Source organism: Orussus abietinus, unplaced genomic scaffold (assembly GCF_000612105.2).
Source record: "Orussus abietinus isolate OABI.00-Male unplaced genomic scaffold, Oabi_2.0 scaffold400, whole genome shotgun sequence".
Taxonomy (NCBI): Eukaryota; Metazoa; Arthropoda; class Insecta; order Hymenoptera; family Orussidae; genus Orussus; species Orussus abietinus.
This window is the reverse complement of record NW_019394546.1, coordinates 20,196-43,120: the sequence shown is the minus strand read 5'-3', so window position 1 is coordinate 43,120 and position 22,925 is coordinate 20,196. Positions and strand designations below refer to the sequence as shown.

Sequence of the window (22,925 nt, the reverse complement as noted above, 5' to 3'; positions counted from 1 at the left end):
GAAATAGTCCATCGGGGGAGAAGCGCTGGCCCCTCCGAAACGGGGTGGGCGTCCAGCAGCCCCTGCGTACGCCCCTGCGTCCCGAACACTGGCCGAGCGGCCGCGCTAACGGGTGTCGACCAATCGGGGACCGGCCGTTTCCCTTCGCCCCTTGCGAGCCGGGCCAGGAGAAACGAGCTCGCCGCCTCGCTCACCGCCCCGCATCCCTGCCCCCTCGCGACGCGACGGTGGGCGCTCGCTCGACGGCGCGTCAGTCTGCGTCAGTCTGCGTCAGTCCGTCCCAGTCCGTCCCAGTCTGTCCCGCGTCGGTCGGCTGCAAGGTTCGCGATCGCCTTCGCGAGTGCTTCCGACAGCCGCGGCTAGGCGCAGCCGTCGCCGCTCCGAAACATTCCGAACTGTTCCGGACGCGAGTCCGACGAGGCGGGCGCGCGCCGCGCAGTGCGGCTCGACCGGCCACAGTGGCCTCGAGCGGGTTCAGCTGACGCCGGACCAATAGGTGGCGTCCGGTGGCCGGAACGCGCCGGTATCAGCGATGCAATCGGTGGGTATCGATCGCGTCGGCTGCGCTTTCGGAGTCACCTTGGCGCGCTCCGGGCTCTGCCGGAGGTGAGAACCTCGGGGAAGAGCACGTGACGACCTCGTGCGTTGCACCCGTTAGGTGGAGTCCTCCGGCCAAGTGGGTGGAGGCGAGCTCGGGTCGGGCCACGGCAGAGGGCGCTGCGCGCGCCAGACGCCCAAGAGCTCGGCCGCGGGGGGAAGGATGGGCGGGTGCGACGGCACCTGGAACGCGGAACCGACCCGACGCGACCGAGGAGAGAGAGAGAGCTCCCCCTCTGGGTCGCCTCGTGCCCTTTGTTCCCTGGCAACGCGGCGGTCGAGTGCCGCTCTCCACGGTGTTGCCGAATCGCCGACTCCAATCGAATCGTCGCTTGGCGCCGAAATTGAATCGTCCGTAGACGTTTGTGACGCTCTGGGTTTCGCTCTGGGAGCCGCAAACGTGATTTTTCAAGTGAAAGCTCTCGTGTCACGGTAGCGCGTGTTTACGCGTTCAAAAATTAGGAGGGTATTGCAAAGCGAAACCCTTATTTATTTTTCTCAAGTGAAAGTTATGGGCCGAAAGCCGGGTAAAACTGTGGCTACATTCGGTCGATCGGATCGAACCAGGCCGTCCCAGGGCAGTTCCAACGGAAACAAACGTATTACTTTTTATGCCCTACTACCACCCTACCCTAGATCAGTTGAATCAAATCGGGTCAAATTTGGGTGCAAGATAGATACGTTCACAAGAAGTAATACGGTTGTTTCTGTCGGAACTGATCCGATCGGTTGTAGCGTTGCCACTGCCACATTCGCATGATGGAAATGGGCCCGTTTTAGAATACTTTTCTTTTTCTTTCTACATTTCATTACCATTTATGTTTGTTTTTTAGTATTTACACAATTTGTGTACATTTTATTTTTGCAGTAAATTAGTATTTATATTCAATATTGTGTGTTAATATTGAGATAATTTGCGTAAATGTTTTCATTGGTGGTTAGCGCGTTATTTTCTGTTAATTATTGACATTTAAAGTGAAAAAAAAGTTTCACTTTCAGCGCAAGTGATAGCTAGGCAATCCTTTGTTATCAAGTTCTCAACGTTTTAATTTTGTGCTGGTTGTCCAAATTAAGTGAGAGATTTCGCGTTGTAATGTCGGGTCCGGGTCTCAACGCATGTAAATATGCTATCCTGTTCTTGTTTTCAATAATGTGTAAGATGCACTTCGGCATAAAGCTAATTCGAAGAAAGACTTGGGTTATTGTAAAAAATAACAGTAATTGTTGTGCTAGTTACTAATTAATAACATACATTTTCTACCTACCATTAGCCCTAAAGTTCTAAACTCCGTTCCTGGAAGTTCAATATTTACCCTATCCGAACATTAATTTAAAGAATTGTTTAAATGTTTAAAACCTCTGTTGGAAACAGACGATCAAGAACAAATTGATAAGTAAAATTCCATTTAAACGAGCGATATCTGGTTAAAAAATGTCTGTTTAATTCTCCATTACCTTCCTAAAGCTAATAAGATATTAAAATTCGTTTCAAGGCATGCAGCGATGGAATACCAGATTTTTATCTAAATCTAGAATTTTGTTAACTAATAATTTAAAATTGAACGCTAATGATTCGAGCACTTTCTCATGCCGAATACCAATAATCTTTAATTTCTTCTTTTGAAATTTTAACGGGTATTTCATATAGATTTAATGTTCATTTTCTAATATTAGGAGCAAATTAATTTCGAACTTATCAGAAAAAAAAAAAGATTTTGGGGGTCCAAAGTTCCTCGCTTCGTCCTCCAAAGTATAAAGTGGAAGTGAAAATTAGCGCGCACACGTAACATTTGAAACTCGTAAAAGAAATTGAATTTAACATAAAAAGACTTGTCTGATTTTCAGTCATTCATAAGAAACATAATACCCGGTTATAATAGCCTGGAATCTCACCACCCCCCTTAATTTCTTCAAGATACGCGCCTACGATCCTTGCACTTGAGAGATCGGCGAATGAAAATGTAAAATTCAGGCCGGCACTGGTCTCGCGGATCGGTAGCGAGAGGCGGCAAGAGGCGGCAAGAGGCGGCAAGAGGCGGCAAGAGGCGGCAAGAGGCGGCAAGAGGCGGCAAGAGGCGGCAAGAGGCGGCAAGAGGCGGCAAGAGGCGGCAAGAGGCGGCAAGAGGCGGCAAGAGGCGGCAAGAGGCGGCAAGAGGCGGCAAGAGGCGCCAGAGCGACGCAGGAAGAACGGCGCGTCAGGGGAAGCGTCCGGCACGCGATCCGGCAACGCCGCTCTCCCCCAGGCAAGCGCTCGGCCCCTCTGGCCTCGTCGCCTTTCGTTGCGCCGCTCTCTCGCGACGGGTGGAGCGCAGGGGCGTAGAGAGGCGGTCCTGAAACGGGACCCCGAGGAGGACCCTAAGGCCTTCTTTGTCTTCAGAGTGGTCGTGTTGCACGTGCCGATATCGAACAAGCCGTGCCCGTTTCCCACCCATTCGCGCCTGTTCGCGCCCCGGCTTCGTCTCGTCGGTCCCTCGTCTTTGACGGGCGCCAGCCGAGAAACATAACCTCTCGGGAAAGGTAGGGCGGAGCGGCAGTGCTACTTTTCGCGTCCCGAGACCGATGGCTCTCGCGTGCCGACGAGTGCGCAAATAAGTACGGGAACGCGTAATAACGGCTCGGCTTAGTGGAAGAAGGCGGCAAGAGGAAAGGTGAGAAGAACGGCGAGGCATCTTCGGAAAGTGAGGGAAATGTGGGAAACTGGGCGGTTTCTGGGACGCGAGACATCCGCCCTTCCGTGGGCTCTCCTCGCGCGCGCAGTCTTGTTGATTCCTCTCGACCCAACTTCCGCCGTAGAACATAACCTATGCTCGCGAGTCTTTTTTCCGGGGGGCAATGGGGGGGACGGGGGTAGGCGGCGAATTTCCACGGACTCGGATTTCTTTGCCTCCGAGGTGGGAATTCCCAGGTCGAAGCAGAAGCAGGAGAGCGACCGTGCCAGGGCCAGATTCGCTCCGCCCTCTCGCCGTCTCTCTCGCCGTCTCTCTCGCGACCGTGTGCCCGGCAGTCGAGCCAACTCGCTCGCTCGCGTGGGTCGTGACTGATATTCTCGATTGTACGGTGAAGGACAGATGGAACTGCACGGTTTTCGGAGCCTCGATTTGTCTTCGAGTTCTCCCCAGCGAGAACGTCGCTAGTTTTGGTCGATGTTAACCTAAAAGCAAAAATAAAGCTAGGTTAAGGGTTTTTTTTTCAGTGAAAACGTTGGTGTTAACCTGATTAACTTGAAACTTAACTTGAAAAAACAATATGTAAATTCTATGAGTTTCTCTGTTTCAAATATTCGGCCGAAAACAATGTCGATGATTCAATAATAATTAACCTAAAATAAAAAAATTTGTGATCGTTCGATTTTTTGGAGCTTTTAATTGTTGGGATTAACTATGTTAATGGTATCCAGAAAAGGAAAGAAGAGGTTTTGGTTTCTGCTTTCTCTTAATTTTATGGGAACACATAGAGTTAACGGTGACTGAAAATACATTGAAAGAAACGGAGGGATTTTAATGCGTACCTGCGAACTAAAAGTGTAGCTATTGGTTATATTTAGCGGACAATACTTCATTTTAAGAGAAGCATCTCGCAAGGTTTACTATAAAGTCATTCGATGCAGTATTTGCAAACTGCCCTTATTAATCATATAGAATAGAAATGTTTCTGACGGAAACTTTGGCCCCTTTTGGCACTGAATTCAATACACCCGTTAAAGTTCCACGGTATGTGACAGAAAAATAATTCAAATTATTTAATAAAATCCTGTTATTCGTAAACTGTAAAAACCGATTAATAAGAATTATAAACCTACATATTATTTTTATTTTCTGCTATAGAATGTGGTTATTATATATATAGCATTATGTAGCATATATAGCACTAGGTATATATGTTTCGTTAAGAGGCATGCAATTAATTTTTTTTTTATACGCTAAGTATCCATTTGTTATATATTCATTACAGCGTAGAGAAAACTGATTCCAATAAGAAATAATTAATCGTCGTGTATCTTTTACAAATTTTTGTACAACTTTTCTCAGTAGTAACTGATATGAATCAAATATGAGATAATAAGTAAAACAAGAGACTATTTTTATTGGAAAAACGATGCTAGAATGCTTTGAGTCAAATTATAAATATAAGTAAAAGAAATATATGAGGTGTTGTCCAGACTATTTTGTCACAAACTACAAAGTGTAATTTGATTTTATGAATTACCAAGTATTGCTTTTCCTTTTCAATTTACTTATATCGGATTAACTTTTTATCTGCTTTTATTTTTCAGGGTTTCAATATGTGGCTATGTTTCCAAGATGAGAATCTCAAAACCGAGATGCAGTAGTGAAATTTGACCTCTGATGGACCACTGGGACTTAGTTACTATGTTACTTGGCAACGAAAGTGGAGAAAAGTCCAAAGAACCGAACTACGGAGATTTTTTCCCGTAGAAACTTATTGAATGTTTATCGTACCGATATAGGCACAGCTTCCTTTAAGAAATGCACTTAACAACAAATATTTGATCAAATAAAATTAAATCACATTAATACAAGGCCGCAGTATTTGGCAAAATGAACGAAGTATGTTAATTGTTTATTAACAGTAGTACATTAAAGTACACTCTATCGATTTATGCATAATGAAACGAAGCGTAGACGGCAGAAACGAGATGAAGGTAACTTTACATTTATACTTACTTTTAGATGCAAAAATATAACATAGTTTATGTTCTAGTAATATAACAGTCATGTTTGTCTGAGAAATATGTCATACATTTTTAAATATCTTTACCTTAATTAACTATTAACAAAATAAAAGTGTTATAATTAATGCATAGGAAGAGATTGACGAGCAGCAGGATCTGTTGCAACCCCAACAACCGCAACAAGAAACAGCAGACCAACAACTAGATCAGCAACAGCAGGCAAACCAGTCTCAAATGCGTTTCTTAAATGCTAATGTCGTACAGCAATTACAACAGCAGCATCAGGTGGTCCAACAGCAGCAGCAGCAGCAGCAAGATATTCAGCAGCAGCAGCAGCAGCAGCAGCAACATCAGCAACAGCAGCAGCAGCAGCAGCAGCAGCAGCATATTCAGCAGCAGCAGCAGCAGCAGCAGCAACATCAGCAACAGCAGCAGCAGCAGCAGCAGCAGCAGCAGCAGCAGCAAGCTCAACAACAGCAGCCACAAGTCATTACTTTGCAACAGTTGCAAAATTTTGTGCCTTTACAAACCCAACAACAACATGACCAACAGAGAGCACAGACTATTTCGGTGCAAGCTTTGCCCCAACAATTTTTACAAGTGAGTTTTTAACAAATTTGCAAAGCGTTTTCAATCGAGTAACAGTTTTCATACGGTACGAAATAAGGGACAAATTTCAACTGTGCTCGTGTTGTGTACATTTACTTTATGTCTTTATGGCTTTTCAGTATTCAAGAAACATTTTTATCATACGATGTGATACTTAATAAGTATCGTTGAACATTGTTTTTTGTCGCCCAGAGTGCACAGCTGGTTGGTGCAAGCCAAGCGCAAGCAGCGCTTCAGCAACATCAACAGCAACAATCGCAGCAGCAACAGACTCAGCACCAGCAGCAGCCACAGCAACAACACGTGGGCTACAGCATAATTCCGCAGATGCAAACGGTGAACATCGACGGCCAGGAGGCCCTTTTTATACCTTCTTCGGCGATGTCCAGTGGCCATCACCAGGGTCAACCGACAATGCAATTTGCTACTGCGGGCGGTCAACAAGTGCAACTCGCAAGCCAGCAAGTGCAACTGCCTAATGGTCAGACCGTTCTCACCCCACAGCCCGTTAGTCTGATTCGTGCACCGAGTGTCTTCCCAACGTCGATTATTCAGAATCTTGGAGGACAGACCGTTCAGCTTCCATCAGGTATGTTAATGCACCTTAATTAAAGAGATATTGTTTTGCAAAATTATCTGCATTATAATGTGGACACATGGTTCATTATATAATTATATGGAATCATTATCGTATGAACGGTATGAAATTATACCTTACTTTTATTATAATAATCGTTAAGTACCTTTGGTAAAATGTTACGTGGGTTTTAATTGAAAGGACGTTTCAGGGCAGAGTGTTCAAGTTCGACCACTTCAGTTCCCGGTGCAACACGTACAGCAAACTGTCCCTGTACAAGTTCCAGTAACTGCTGGAAATGGACAGACGGTGTACCAGACGGTGCATTTTCCTGTCCAAGCACTCTCCGGTGTCTTCAACATGTCTACTACTCAAATGATACCTCAGATTACGCAGGTACGTTGTTTGTGAAGGGGTTACTCGCACTTGTGAGTAGGAAAAATGCTGATATTTTCAACATTTTCAATTCAAAAGTATGTGTATTCTTTTGTTTAACCTCTTCTGTATTTAATAATGTACGCATCCATAGATTTTGACAAAAACGTTCGCACATTTTTCCAATAAAACGTTACCGCTCAAATCTTCATATATAGGCCTAATTGCTGCTAAAACTTCTTGTCGGCAAGAACTTACGTTCATGTGTGAATTCCTGCAGATCTTCGTTTGTTACATCGTTTATATAGTTTACACAATCGCATGGATTATACTTCTGTATCTTCATTGGTTGATCACATTGTGAATGGGGCGCCCAAGAAGTCATTTTCAAGATAATATACTCAAAGAGAATGTAATTTTGCAAAATTTATTTTTTCACTCATTATAAGTGCGGGTAACCGCTTAATCTGAAGTTATATCGATCCAATATTGTTTCGCTGAAGGTGAAAGAAAAAAGTGGTAATATATTGATTATATACTTTAATATCTTTATTTCAGCAAATACCACAAATGGCGCAGATCATCACCCCCAACGGTCAGATTCAACAGGTACAAATTGCCAATCTTCCACAACTTCAGGGTTTACAGGTAAACAATGAGCAATATGTTTATTAAGTAGATGTTTATCATACTTCTAGCATACTTCAATATGTACATTTCCATATTTAGGTTTCTCATAATAATCTTTAACCTTTATTCACAATTAATTTAGCTCAGCTCGGTTCGGCTCAGACTAAGATTCCCCCCTATTTATGTCAAAATTATAATGGTCCTTGAAATTGTTTTAATTAGTAGTTTTGTAATTAAGAACATTTCACTGCATATAAATTCCAACTAGATCATCACTCTTTAAGGTGACATGAAATGGTTAGCCTATTTATCTCTGAGAGGTCACATCGTTTATGAATAATATTCTCCGAATTGGGTGTACCGATTCATTTCAAATTTTACCACGTAAATATGGACGCCCTAAGATAAGTCTTGAAATTCATGAAATTTCATTTTTTATAAACAAAATTTATTCGTCATGGACTAAAACCAACATGATATCGTCCGTGTACGTATTTTATATTTTACGATTTTTGAAGGCTTAAACTCGAAAATGAAGAGTTCTAGGACCTTGCTCGAATAATTTAGAATACAAGAAAAATAGAATATTACAGATCAGAAGGGAAAAAATGGGAATTACTTCCACAAACGATTGTAAGAGAATGCTGGCTTGTCCCATGGATAGCACGTGTTTTTGGAGGACAAATTGAATTGCAGGTAACGTCACGGATAGCGCCATTGTTCCATTAGAGTATCAAAGATCACGAATCCACGGGATTTTAAATTTCACTTCAATTTCTGTATAATTATTCTACTAAAATGACATATGAAACACCTGGTCTCCTATAATTTTCAACGTAGAGTGTAACAAGCGTCAACATAAATACAAATGTTGGTAACGTGGCGCGCCGCCAGTTTATGTGCCACTTGAGAATTCCAAATGGCTTTATCACCAAAAAGGGTATAGATGAATGTTAATTTATCCACGTTGATGAAATTTTTCAGCGCTTTTCATACCGCCTTAAATCGTCGAAATTCTCGAGACACGACCTAATTGCAGGGTCAACAAGTGGCGCAACAACAGGCGCACCAGCAAGTAGTGCAACAAGTTGCTCAACAGCAGCCGCAGCAGCAGGTCCTGCAATCGGTGCAGCAGCAACAACAGCAAGTGGTGCAGACTCAAACGCAGCAGCAGCAGCAGCAGCAGCAGCAGCAGCAGCAGCAGCAGCAGCAGCAGCAACAGCAACAGCAACAGCAGCAACAGCAGCAGCAGCAGCAGGCTGTGCAACAAGTGATGCAACAACAGCAGCAACAAGTTCCACAAGTTCAACAGAGTCAACAGCCCTCGTCCTCCACTCCGGCACCAACCGTGTCAACTTGGAGTACAACAGTTTCAGCTCCGAGCAACGTTCAGGTAAAACCGAGAGTAGTATGCTCAAAATCGAGATATCGAAGGACCTGTACAAAGTATTCGGTCATTTAAAATCGTGGGACGAGAAATTCACCAGAAATATCCGAAGGATTTTTTTATAAGATAAAAGATATTTGCCGATGAAATTGTGATACGTCTAACAATTCACAAATTAGATCAACTAATTAACACTTAAATGATCGCATATTATTTCCCGTATACTTACTCTAAGATCGGTGACAAGAGATAAAAACGAGAAATCTCGTTGCCAGTCTTTTACGTCTCAGCATTGAAACATGAGAAATCACGTGAGCGGTCGTTTAAATGTTAATTTATAAACGAAATCAAACGCAGTGTGTACGCGCGATGTGTACGCGGCTTTAATCGTAATCGATTCGTACTTGTAGCGCAGTATTCGCGATTTGAGTATTCGCACAGCTAAATCAACCTGGTGGAAGGCACAGACATATCGAAAGGGTTAATTGTGAGAGTCTAGTAATGAATAGAACGAATCCAAAAACGTAGGGTTTTATAGAGTTAAGAAATGTTATAAATGAAATATGAAAGCAACTACGTAAAAGTAGTTTTAAGAATTTCTTAACAAATCATTAATCCGATGATTATGTTCAACAGGTTGTCGGAATCGGATCTCTGAGTAGATCGGTAGGAGGGAGCGCGAGTGTGTTAACAACGAAGGATGGCCAAAAAATAGATGTACAAACGTTATCGGCTTTAACGAGGCCGCCCGAAGCAGTGGAAGGTGATATTAAACTGACCAGCATAGACGCCAGTCAATTGACTAGCGGTCAAGTTATTCATATTGCTCCCCAACCGACCCAGTCCGCTATGCAGCCTATCACGATTACCGGTATGTTTTCTTCTTTACCAATATCTTAACTTCTCTACACTTTCTCAAGTATGTACAAAAAAACTGTCTCAAACTTTGACACACTCGGATCTGGACCAGGGACCACATGTCGAGTGAGGAAATAATCATTTAACAGAGAAGAAAGACGACAATTTACAGTAAACGTACCCATCAATTTCCTTTCTTACGAGAAATAATATGGAAAACAAAATTTAATTGTATATTTCATAATTTGTTAAAAAAAAAAGTGTTCAGAGATCAATTTTGCATACATGAAAATTGACAATATCACTGTTGGCCTAACAATTTGTAAAGTGGGCAAACACAGTAATTAAAACTTCAAAAAACATCTCCGTATAAAATAACATGTTAATGCTAAGTGATTCCTTATCGAAGACTGCTTGGCGGGTCGACAAAAAGATGTGAAATCACCACAAAAACGCCGTCGGTGTAAAAGAAAAACTTGCGTCAAATACATCCAATTGGAAAAGTATATTTTGCAAAGTCATATCCATATAGTGGCGATTAATCGCATAAAAACACTGAAATCAGTTACTTTTGCCAGATACGCGTATTGGGTGTTACGTGCAAACTAAAATTTTCACGATAACACACCCATAAAGTAATAATTGAGCTTATAAGAGGAGTTAAGTTCGTATGCCTAAAATGTTTTGCGGATAGAGTGCCAGACCAGTACTGGAAGGACGCGAGTTCAGTCCATCTACCGACTTGGAATTTTTTCCGACAAAAAGATCGATGTATTGTCACCAATAATGAGTATCAAATAGTAATTGTAAAAAAAGAAGTAAAAAGTGATTTTAAATTGGATGAATGAAAAATTGTTGCTTGGGCAACGGTATGACTAGTTCCAATTTAAAATACCCAGTACAGGCTCAAGCTTGACATCCTCTATCGGACCAATCTAGACTATCCTAGCTGGATCCTCTGGAACAAAGGGTGACATTCCGATATAGACCCTGTACTGGTGTCCTGACTAGCGCCTAGCTATCGTGGAGGCATTTTCTGGACGGGTTAGTCCGATCATTTCCATTTGAAAAAATGATATTTGCACTTTTACGATGTCATCGTCTCCCAGAAATGATGGCCGCTTATCACCGCGCTGCCGTCTCTCTGTTCCCCAGGAGCTCAGGGCCAGCAGCTCACCCTGATCCCCGCCTCGGCTTTGCCGAACCTGGCCACCCAGCAGGGTGGCATGGTGCGGGGAGTGAACGTCGGGGGCGGAGGTGGGATCGTGCAGTTCCAACCGGGAATGGGCACGGCCAACGGTTTCCTGCACTCGATTCCGGTGCAGAACATCCCGGGTCTGGGTAACGTCCAAGTGATCCCGGCGAGCGCGCTGCAGCCCGCCACCGTCCAGACGCTGCCCACCGGGGCGGGTGCGTCCATCGTGGCCGGTCCGGCCGTCCACCTGGACTCGGCCGACCCGACCAAGTGGCAGATCCTCCAGACCGTGCAGTCGAACGGGCCGATGCCGGCCGCGGCGGCGACGGCGCCCTCCACCATGCAGCACCAGGCCAACGCCCAGGCCAACTCGACCGAGATGGACTCCAGCAAGCAGCATCGCAGGCGAGTCGCCTGCACCTGCCCGAACTGCGGGGACGGAGACAGGTTAGTTGGCCCCGGACTCCTGCGTTGTTCTCGGAGATCGTTGCCGGGATTTGCCGCGAGGCGAGACGAGTGATTTTAACGAGAGGAATGATCACTGGCGATCGTCGATGAGAATCGAGACCGGCCGAGACCGGCCGAGACCGGCCGAGAGCGAAGGGTGGGTCTGGAATGTACATTGATCGTTGAAATTGCGGACTTTGAGAAAAGAGGAGGGTCCTGCGTGATAGAAACGCGCCGTTGGTGGGTGCTTTCGATTTACTGATGCATCTCTGCGCACGGTCGTACATCCGGACGGTGTCGCATACGAGCATACGCGTTTCCCACGTGGCGTTACGTCATCGTGGCGCATCTCGACGCGAAAGTAGCACATTTGCTTCCGAGAGAAACAATTTGACGCGTGAACGGGGTGGGTCGGTGCCTGATTTTATAATCCACTTGGATATTTTTCGGGTGAATCCTGAAAATCCTGGAAAATGATAAACAAATTACAGCAAACATAGTCTTAACCCTTCAACTCTACGCCTCGGTTACGTACCTTTCAAATCCACAAGAAGGTTTTAAGTGAATTTGAAAATATATGAAGAATTAGGTATAACATTTGGAAATAAGATTCCACAGTTACTACATAAAATTATTTTCAATCAAAATCAAAATCAAAATTATACATTTTTAGACATCTTCTTACTCTGAACTCGAGTGAATATGCTAGAGGTAAAGTTATTCCAATTGTCGTTAATCTCGTAGTATCTCGATGGACATAATTATATTTGAATTTCCCTCCTTTTTGGCCCACGACTCGGGCCTGCATTATGGTTCATGTTGGACTCGCTTTTCGAGCTGTCAATGCATGATAAAATACGAGCTGCTAACAGTCCATACATATACAGGGTATAACAGCACTGGTAGTCACGGTTTATGTAGCGCTATCCTGGCTGCAAAAGGAGTCGATAAGTCTGTTCCGTTTTACCTAGAGTGCATAAATTTCCTGCAATAGCTAATTGAAGCACAGCCGACGGAAGGCATAGCGGAGAGGACGCCGGAAGGGCTGCGTTCGATTGTCCGTGGCATAGACAGTCGAATTAGGCACTTGACTTACAGTCAAAAGGGCATTACCCCCCAAAAAGGGTGTACATGAATTTTATTTTATCGACGTCGATTCAATTTCTTAGCGTCTTTCATATCATCTTAACCGATATTAAATTCTGTCTGGGTACCGTACAGCGGTTTGTCTCGGTGGTTCCATTCTCTTTTTTTATCCTTTCTACTTGGTTGTATGGGTTTTTTCATTCTCCGGTCAGGTTAGCAATGTAGGAATATTACGCGTGAAGACACTCTTAAGAGTTTAGCATCAAATGCTCATCGTCCCACGACTCCAATCGAGGTCGTACTCTTATTCAAGTATAGCAGTCGACGGTCGTACCGGAAGAATTAATACTCAAACATTTTCTCATTATAAGAGTATAATAAACCATATATTGCAGAATTGTCATCTTTCATTTATCGTTTCATCCATTTCAGTGGATTTCTCGGTTTCCTTCTCTTAAATACATAATTTCCGTGAAAAAAAAAAGTCTAGTGGGTTAGTCAAGTCAGGTGAAATTACGGCCACCCTGTAGTACAATTAAACAAATGACGATATATTCCCGGGAGTCGTAATAGCGGGTCCACACAGCCCTGACTTTGGTCTGCGCAGCGGCGCTGCATCTGTTCTGCATCTGTCCGATTGGTACGTGTAGACGTTAAGTATGAGGTTAGTGCAAATGTTTGTACATTTGTCGGAACTATCCGTGATTGTCTGTCCACCGCTCAAGTTTGCGCAGCATATTTTTTGGCGTGGACCATCAAGTAGTATAAGAAGACATAACACCTGTGGTCGTTTCCACAAAAAGTGGCCCCAGAATCGGAATCCAGGATCTCGGATTTTCGCTGATCTAACGATGCGGGCGCTACTTGCGGAAAATGAGGGAACTCCAGTCCTACGTGTCCAAAACGTTTCCTATCGACATAAATGACCTAAAATGCTTTTAAGTCTGCAAAGTAAAACGATAATCCGCGTACGATATACAGAATGTGATGTTTTTAATGCTATAAAAACTAGCAGACCTGCTAGCGGATGATAATTTGGAATTGCAAAATTTCATCTCGGAGGCGCTGGATCGGAAAAAATCTGGAGATCTTGGACCCCCAAAGGGGGGACGATTCGATACATGGCGTTGCCATCTCCTTATACTACCTCGTGGTGTGGACATGTTCTCAGCTCAAGGTTGACCTTGAAACGTAGTTTTTGTTTTTTTTTGTTTTTCTTTTAATGTAAATAGTAATGGAAATAACGTGGCGCTGTGCAGATCAAAGCTGTAAGATAAAGAAAATAAAAGTGCACGCTATAACGCGTAAAACGCTTACGTTACCGTTGTGTGGAAATAGTTGATGAAATGATCAGGTTCAACGGGTCGAGGTACGTCAGATGGTACATGTAATACGTTTAGATCCTCCAGTATGTAACGTTTCTCTTGTTGTCTCTCTCAAGTAGGGCTAGGGAGCATGGTCTGAAAGGAGGAAGCAGATGAGCCGTAAGAAAGTTGAAAGATGGCTCCTTCCGTTTGTACCGACGTCGATCTCTCTTAGTTTTGCACCAGGGATGGGCGGACTCCGGGACACCTCCCTTACGTCATTTAATTACAAGTACGTTATGTAGTTCTAGAAGAGCCCACATAAGAAATAATTAATTACATTTAATTAACTGTTTGTAACGTTTTGCACCGCTCACCGTTGATTTTTTAGTCATTGTACAAGCTTCAAATGTACTCGTTGTTTGTCCTCAGGATTAACGATAAACTATACGAATATTAGAATAATAGACCAGATAATTCCAAACTCATTTTTTTGCTGACTGAGTAGTTTGTCCATCCCTGCTGTACAACTAAGAAGTAAGTAAGATATCTTAAAAGAGTTCTCGGTGAATTTTTACCAAGTGAGCTTACCGACGTAATTAATTTCGTCGTATTTGTCGGACTAGGGCACCGAATGGTGTAACGAACGGTGTAACGAACGGTGTAAATAAGAAACAAGCATTGATACACAAATATATTTGGACTAGAACAGATCATTTTCAATGGAGAACATTACACCCAACTGGATGAAATTTGAGAAAAGAATAATTTGTTTTTATTCCAACTTAACGAGTGAAAAGATGACGTATGTTAAATCGTTGAGGTACCTCTTCATTTGCTGCATCACTGCTATGCTAGATGAACGGATACATTTATGGAAATGATTGGTGCAATTTCGTGTCAATAACATTTTAAATTCAGAATCTAAGATTTTATACTTAAACGTAAGATTGGAAAAATTATCCAGAAGAATATTTAACATCTTTATCGAATGGATTATCTCTTTTGGCAGGAAGAACCTTCTCCAAAAAACACAAAGTAGTGGAATTCACGTTTTGTGGAAAATGGGGGGGTGTACAAATTAAATACTTATTCACCCAGGATTTTTTCTCTGCGTTATATATACATTTATAAGAAACGTTGATTGTACGCCTGATCCCTAGTTGAAAAGAAGCGTGTACTTTAACGTGATATGTGCTAACGATATTTGAACGTATAGTAAACGATGAACGATTATTTTCATGGACGTGTAAGAATATGTGGACGGCGCCCAAGTCAGAAGGGAGAGTGCTCGGGTAAGGGGGGAAGGTAGCAAACCAATATTGGTCAGCCAAAATCCCGTTTAACTAAGATTTAGTTGTCGGTTTAGGAGTAACGAGTAAAGAACGTTGTGAACTGTGAACACATAAATAGTAAACGAAGTACAATATGCTATTTCTAGCGTATATAACTGTAAAAATTATGTTTTACATAGAGGAGTAGCAGAGAGAATTAAGTTAGAGCAAGTAGGAAATATGAAGAAGGGAACATACCAATCAGGAGGCAAAAAAATTAGTTGACCATTGTCGCCGTCACGCCCCTCCCTTTCCGACACACAAGCTTCCCCCTCACCCCACCCCACCCCCTTGATCTAAGGTGGGACTTTGGGCTGCGTCCGTATATATTCTTACATCCATGATTAATTTACGTAAATTACGTAATTTATGTTTAACCGACGTGCACGGTAAACGTCTAATACGATAGTTTAACAAACACATAATACAAGTTATATCAACGTTGAATTTGTCGTGGAAAGGATGGACATTGGAACGGGTAAAACACGTTTTTTGTAACACACTTTATACGATTACTGTCACCATTTCTCAACATGTATTCCACCACATTGTGTTTATTGGGTCCTCATTTAAATTTGTAGGCTCTGAAGTATCGGACAATTCTTTACCCCAACTTTGTTAAAAAGCGACAAGGTTTCGGTAAATTAATGTAGGCAAACTCGATTTCAAAGTCCCGTAAAATATGGGCGACATGATTTTTTTTTACCGAACAAACGTGTTATTGTAATTTTCCACTCTTTCGTCAAGTTGATGTAAGAAGCCGTCAGCCTGATACGCACGCGCTCAAACTACAAGGGTCATTGATTGACTGGAAAAACCATGCTCGTTTGAACGAGACAACTTATTTTAATCCTAGCTACTTCTCGGGAAAAAAAAACAATATGGCGTTGTGACATATCTTACATTGAACGAGTCGAATCGAAGATATAAAAGAGAAAAAAAGAAAAAATGAACACGTCGGTAGCTCATGGGGTAAAATTCGCGGTTCCGAGATCCCTTAGTCTCCGTGGTGTTCCGATATCGCCACTCGAGGGAGTTGCTGCGCCATCTTGCGAAGGGAACGCTTAATCTCGCGGGGAGGTCCAGTAAACGGAAAGCACCTAAAGCGTCGCCTTTGAAGTCGGGCACTGAACTCGGTCTCTGATTGGTACTTATATCACAGGAACAGAGATATGACTCGCAAGCGACAGCACGTGTGTCATATAGCAGGTTGCAACAAAGTGTACGGGAAGACGAGTCACTTGCGCGCTCACCTACGATGGCATACCGGTGAACGTCCCTTTGTGTGCAGCTGGATATTCTGCGGGAAGAAGTTCACGAGATCGGACGAGCTGCAACGTCACCGCAGGACCCATACCGGCGAGAAGAGATTTCAGTGTCCTGAGTGCACCAAGAAATTCATGCGCTCCGATCACTTGACCAAGCACATAAAAACACACACCAAGATACGCAGCACGGTAAGATAACAGGAATCGGACTATGTGCTTAAACGGCACACTTCTTTTCAGCCGATATGTCACATCATTTTCTTTTAACACTCAAGGTGAAGTGAAACCCCCCTAAAATCTGTCGATTTGAGGACACTTTTTAAGGGTATTGGACCGAACTGTCCGAAACTTTGACACATGACTCGTGAGCACTAAGAATTATCCCGACACTTTCAAAATTTGGATTTTCGACAAAAAATCGATGACAGCCTAGACCCGGACAAAAGTGGCGTTCAACTTTTATATTTCGATCATTATATAATTATTAAAGGCTCTGATATGAGGAACTAAAGAGTCAGAATAATTGTACAACAATTTAGAACACTCTAGTAATCGTAAAGACTCGCATTTGAACGGGATAAAGGAAAAAGAAAGTGTCGCATGCGTTTCTATGCTAAAACGAAGGTCACACGAAATCTAGGAGAAAAAATTTAGTTGGCATTGAAATTACAGGTGACTATACTGTTATTGTACGGAAACAGCATATGGAGTATATCATTCAATACAAAACTCAATATAATTCGACATGGTCAATGTAAATATGAACATCGGTAATGTAGGTATTTAGAAAAATCTGTTTTGCCGCCGTCGATCAACTTTCTCGACATGTTTCACTTCACCCTAAGGGTCCAGGAAAGCTAGTTAGAAAGTCGTGAGTGGCTTTTATGCCACTTGCATGAAATATCCGACGCTTAATTGAATCTAACGATTCCTGTAGATAGCAATGCTAGTAATGTAGTTTTGCCAACAAGCCATCTAATGCTTCACATGCGAGCAGAACACGGTCGGTACCCAATGAGAATTGGCAAATGAATGAATGAAATCATTTGACATATTAACCCTTTGCGGTCGTATGTCTACTCTCAGCCACCAAAATTCTCTTGATCTTGGGAAAATGCGACCGCAAAGGGTTAAAATGAAATGTTTCTGGAAGAACGTAAGGCATGAGCGAGGGGTCCCGCAATGTGCAACAACCCTGCGTACTCCAGTCACTCGTCATCTCGTTGGTCAACTTTAATTGTTAATTACTCGATGAAAAATGTTCTGAGGTAAAAGTGGAAGAGGAACTTCTAGTTAAAAATTCCACACTCTTTTGTCTCTTGAAACATTAATTATCTATTATAGGATACCCCGAATGACCGAAACAATTAAATGCTCCATAACCAAAACAACCACACCCCACAACCGAAACGATTAAAATAACTGTCATTTTGGATTTCTGATTAAAAACAAACTGACACATTTTGTGAATATCTTGTTTCTTCAAATTCTCGTCTCTGCTGGTAAATATAATTCATTTCGACGAGTGCCGATCCGGAATTTCACACGAATTTCTTCAACTCTGCCGTTTTCAATTTAAAATAGCCGACTCATCTTTACTGGACCCTTAAAAATTGTTCAATGATTAAACGTTCAATAAGGGAATATGTCTTCATTCTCTCTGCGTAAACGTAATATTAAAGGTTTTCTGTTTGTATAAAAATATTTTAACAATAAGGACATATCTTTTATTTCAGGAGGCAGCTACGTCTACACAAGAAGGCTCTTCTGACAGTCAATCATCTAACGAAGAAAAGATCATGATTACTATTCACAAGGAAGTAGAGCAAACAGAACTTATAATTGCCGATCAGATAGAGGGATTAGAAACTCAAACGGTGAATCATGTGGCAAACGAATGAAATAAGATTATACCTGCCATTTAAACATTTAATTGCAACCAAAATGATTGGACTGAGAAGTGGGTATTTGCTTATGAAATGGATAGAGCCATAGGTACATGTTACAATTAATGCGTGAATCACCAAGGGCAAGAGATATGTGAGAGATTGAAAAAACTATTTCCAGAGATATCATTGTCATAAAGTAAGGTGTATGATATATATATTTTTCTAGGATGCCTGTAAAAATGTACATATATACATATATACATATATACATATACATATACATATACATATACATATACATATACATATACATATACATATATATATATATATATTGTATATCGATCTAAAGAGTTTTACACTAAAAGAGACTTTTTAACAATCATCAACCTTGCACTTAGGGATGTTTCTTAGTTTTTTCATCTCTGGACGGTGAGGGATTCGCTTTTGTTAACGTATCAAATAATATCCACACCATGTGAACCGAAAGAGACATAGAAGATAATAACAAACATGAGATGGTCAAGCTGTTAACTGCAGGAATAAGTTACAATTGGTTAAGAAATGTGATATAAGAAATGTTAAGTTTGAGGAGAGAGTAAGTGAGTGGGTGAGAGGGTGTACGAATGAGAGAGAAATACCTTTCCGTTTTGGACTGCTGTTTTGGACTGCTGAAAAGTGAACCCCATTTTAAGTAGGAAGAAATATTAAGAGTTCATGATCGTAGCAGTCATGTTCCTTCATAAGGCCCTAATAACTGTAGCCAGAAAGTAGTGAATGATCTTTGCGCCACTTGCGTAAAGTATCCGAAGCTTAATAGAGACGATTAATACAGATAGCGAGACCAATTGTTTTTGCCCAATTTTGGCAAAATGCGTTTTATCGCTTCTTACCATGCAATGGGCGCGTGATCTAAACACATTTGGTACGTGTCATGCTCGATGTGTGTCCGACAATTTAGAAAAGTAGAAACAAGCGTTTAAGTCTGGATCAAGTGAAATTTGATGAAATTGCAGTTCTCAACACAGATAATTCATGGTTTAAATCATTTACAATTTAATTTTCCTGTCGTATACGACTAATTTTTCATTATCCCGATTTATTTTGAGTTTATTATTGATATATCATAAAACATACAAGATACAAAAAAAATATATTGAGACGAAAAAACATGCATTATCCAAAAGGCGATCGACTTTTTCTCGAAACTTAACGTCTTACAAATTAGGTAATGTCATTCACGGTAGAAGAAATATTTAATAATTTTATACAGGGTACGCTACGTTTTTAAAACTAATTACTCGGAAACCTATTACAGAAGGTCCATATTATTTGAATAAATATCTGCCAGTCTGCACTGGGCATTACAACCTCATCAAAGTTTATCGAACCGAAGACTCGAACGTCTGACCCTATTCTCTTTATTAAACGACTCACGGACTTGCTCGAACGGGAAATGAGAAAAGGGTTTGAGAAAATGAAATACTAGCGATTATCGCTTTACGCCAAAGTGACAACTACGGATCGCATTGGCAATGTTGTTAAGTATCGATTTGGGATTTGTCCCTGGATATTTGCTTGCGTACTTAATTGCGCTCTGTCCTCTTTCTTTGTTTCGTTTTCTCATTGTCATCCAACTTCCGAGCAGGATTTTGAGCTACCAGAGAAATCCAGATCCCAGAGATTGATATCGTTCTACGCAATAGTAACAACTATGGATTACGTAGCGCCGGCAACATCGTCTTGTATCGATTTGAGCTTTGACAAACTAAAGTTAAACTTGTAATTATAAATGCATTATTTTTTAAATTTCTAAATGATATCAAGACAGAGCTCAATTAACGCGTTCGCTACCAGCGCTTGAGAAGAAAATCTTGTACCACAGCGCATGAAATTTTCCAGCCCATGATACACGGAACATATTTGCGGCGTTGGTAGCGAACGTGTTAAGAACGTCTTTTCATTCATGTATGGATTTATATTTCTTTTTCATTTTCATTTATATCACATTGATTGGTAGCCATGTCGTAGCGCCTAGTCTGCCATCTGGGATTAGTGCCCGAAGCTTAAGACGTGAAAAATGACAACTGGAGCATTGAAAAGTTCCCCTCCTATATTTTTCCAGGCTACTTATTTTTTCGTCAAGTTATTGGAGCCAAAGTAATCAGCAGATATTTGAAATGTGTAAGAGATGTGTAAATGTGTTTGATATTGTGTCTATCCTGTAATTATTGGCCCGGAATAGTAAGGCTGTCCCTGGCCTTGACAGGCCGATTTTCAGAAAATGATATCTCGTATTCTAGCAATAATGAGTTGGGAGGGCAGATACGAGCGATCGCGGTCTCGCGCCACATGGCAGTGCCCGATGGCGGCTTACCCTCGTTCAACAATAGTGGTATGTACGTACACGCATACATTACTGCTCTGAAGTGCCGAACGCGGATCGTGTGCCCACGTATGGAACACATGCAGCGACCCGTGAGAGCCAATCCCACCCGGGAACAGTCTTGCCAACCTCAGTTCCGTTTACTCTGGTAATCAAAAAAAGGATAGGTCGACACGCACACGTAAGCAAATTACTTCCCTGTGCATCCCTGTTGCACCGGCAAGCGTATACCCGATCGCGTTCCGAGAAGTACGTAGCCTCAATTTCTTCGTTTACGGAAGGAACGCTTAATATTAATTAGAAATTCGAAGACAACTAAGTAGGACTGAAAACGATACGTTATTATCTATGATTCGGAGCAGTCACGGCTGCCCAAGAAGAGGAGGGTTTCTTGCCGCTTCGATGCTTTACTCGGAGCCGTAGCTTGCTACCGCGGCTAGTCGGGGGAAGCACAATGGTCGCTGACATGAGTCGTTGCATTTCTTTCGTACGTGAGGACCATACACGTATTTAACGCTCTGCGTTCGGCATTTGGAAGCAACAACGTACGCGTGTACGTATCCACACACCACCCAACTATCCTACGTTATGGCTCGTATTCACGTGCGAGAGCTGTTCTCGAACGGTTCTTGCCATAGCGTGCACGGTTTTAGAAGTGAACTTGCGCAAGAATTTCCCCTCTCCCGCAAGCTCGCAAGCTCGTGTATCTGTTCGTGCTTGCAGAAGTAGCAGTTGCGCGAGTCGATTTCGATTCAGTCCCGGCACTCTTGCTGCAAGTCGCGAACAGATTCGTATGTGTTTCAGAATAAGGGGATGACACCCCCTTCCATTAGTATTGTACACATATACTACCGTTAACTACGTTAAAATACTAAAGTGGCCGAAGTCAAATTCAATATAATGGAAATGACGGGACAATTCAAATCTTTATATGCCCCGGTTCTGACCATATTAACACTTTCACGTCCGGTAACACCACTAACACGCACGGTTCCAGTTTCACGTTAGTGTCACTGAACGTGAAAGAGTTAAAGTGCATCTTATCGTCCTGTCATTCTGAAAAAAGTCTTAGTTACTACGAGATTTTAGAATTTTATTTATTTTATCAAATGAATGCCGTAAACATATGTTTATTTCTCCCTGCAGCGACTGCAGCAGCTACCGTTTCGTTGTTCGACATCTTCAATACCGAATATCTCCCGCTCGTGTAAAATTGCAACAAGCTCGGGACTACGGTATAAACGCCAAAGCAAGTTACTTTAGCAAGTCATGCTGCAAACACTTCCTAGAGTGACTTACGGAAAGAAATTTGCTGCAAATTTATTGATAGTGTACCCGCAAATGCGAGTTGCTCTTGCCGCAAAAAGTGTCGCAAGTTACTTGCCCGTGGACACGAGCCATTACAGAAGATCGCTCGATCAGCATATTCTTTCTCCACGAGGATGGCGGGAGGGGGAATGACGTCACCGCGGATCCATCCGAGTACGTTTAGCATTACGGAGCTGCATTTGATTCAATTTTCGCCGATCCAAACAACTAACATGAAATAACTAAGTATTGGTTAAAAATGTGATAGGAAATTAATTTCAAAACAATAAAGTATTCAATTAACTGTTTTCTTTACATTTTTTTAGCTAATTGTTGCTTTACGTCTGGATTTTGTGTGCTGGTACATGTGCGATTTTCTCATGTTGGATTCTATTATATTATCTTTTTCCATGACAAATTCGGTCACTGAACAGTAATTGACGAAAAAAATATATAAAAAAATAACAGTCAATTAATTGCTTACCACATTCTTTAGTTAATAATAAATAAATTATTTGAATGTAATAAAGTGTACATAGAAGACTTTTGCATTATGATTCAGCAGTAAGCAGAATCTCTGCATAATCTGTTCATCTTACAATTAATTGTTCTTAATGCATCAAACTTCCAAATTATTCTTCTATTTTGATAGAGTACATTTCTACTTTTGTCCAATAAACATCACTACAAATGTATCCTTCCGTTTGTGATTTCAAGCAAAAATGCCGTAATTTTGTTGCATATTGAACCGAGTGATATACAGTTTAATCAATATAACTACTGTTTATTTAATATTCTCATAATCGTAAAATAGATTACGAAATTGATGTTTTCCCGGAAATTACTTAAAAAAATGTCCAAAAGATCGACGAAAATTGAGTGAAATGTAGCTCCGCAATGTTAAGCGTATTGAGGCAATGGAGGTAGCATATATGGACCTCGAATACTCGAATTTGCCCATTCGACTGAAACGGTAAAAAGA

The 22,925-nt window shown here is 41.9% G+C and overlaps 1 protein-coding gene across 8 annotated transcripts; it reads left to right on the top strand.

Moving 5' to 3' along the window:
• The first annotated feature begins 281 nt into the window (after window positions 1-281).
• Window positions 282-20,035, top strand: LOC105702830 (transcription factor SPT20 homolog). 8 transcript variants are annotated; one of them, XM_012430704.2, is made up of 11 exons: window positions 282-541; window positions 4,871-5,260; window positions 5,423-5,890; window positions 6,092-6,488; window positions 6,688-6,872; window positions 7,410-7,499; window positions 8,521-8,874; window positions 9,505-9,739; window positions 10,882-11,368; window positions 16,255-16,549; window positions 18,097-20,035. In XM_012430704.2, exons 2-11 carry the CDS (start codon window positions 5,225-5,227, stop codon window positions 18,259-18,261), a joined length of 2,712 nt encoding a protein of 903 aa, XP_012286127.1. In that variant the 5' UTR covers window positions 282-541; window positions 4,871-5,224; the 3' UTR covers window positions 18,262-20,035. The 8 variants fall into 8 exon arrangements, with proteins under 8 accessions (XP_012286127.1, XP_012286132.1, XP_023288439.1 ...); XM_012430706.2 differs by lacking the exon at window positions 282-541 and adding an exon at window positions 2,911-3,114; XM_012430708.2 differs by lacking the exon at window positions 282-541 and adding an exon at window positions 2,911-3,245 and having other exon boundaries at window positions 16,384-16,549.
• The last annotated feature ends 2,890 nt before the right edge of the window (window positions 20,036-22,925 follow it).

Bases quoted from the DNA above. Each gene is read 5' to 3' on its own strand.
- LOC105702830 (XM_012430704.2), top strand. From the start codon at position 5,225: ATGAAACGAAGCGTAGACGGCAGAAACGAGATGAAG. The intron at 8,875-9,504 runs GTAAAACCGAGA...TATGTTCAACAG, and splicing joins CAGCTCCGAGCAACGTTCAG to GTTGTCGGAATCGGATCTCT. The intron at 9,740-10,881 runs GTATGTTTTCTT...TCTGTTCCCCAG, and splicing joins GCAGCCTATCACGATTACCG to GAGCTCAGGGCCAGCAGCTC.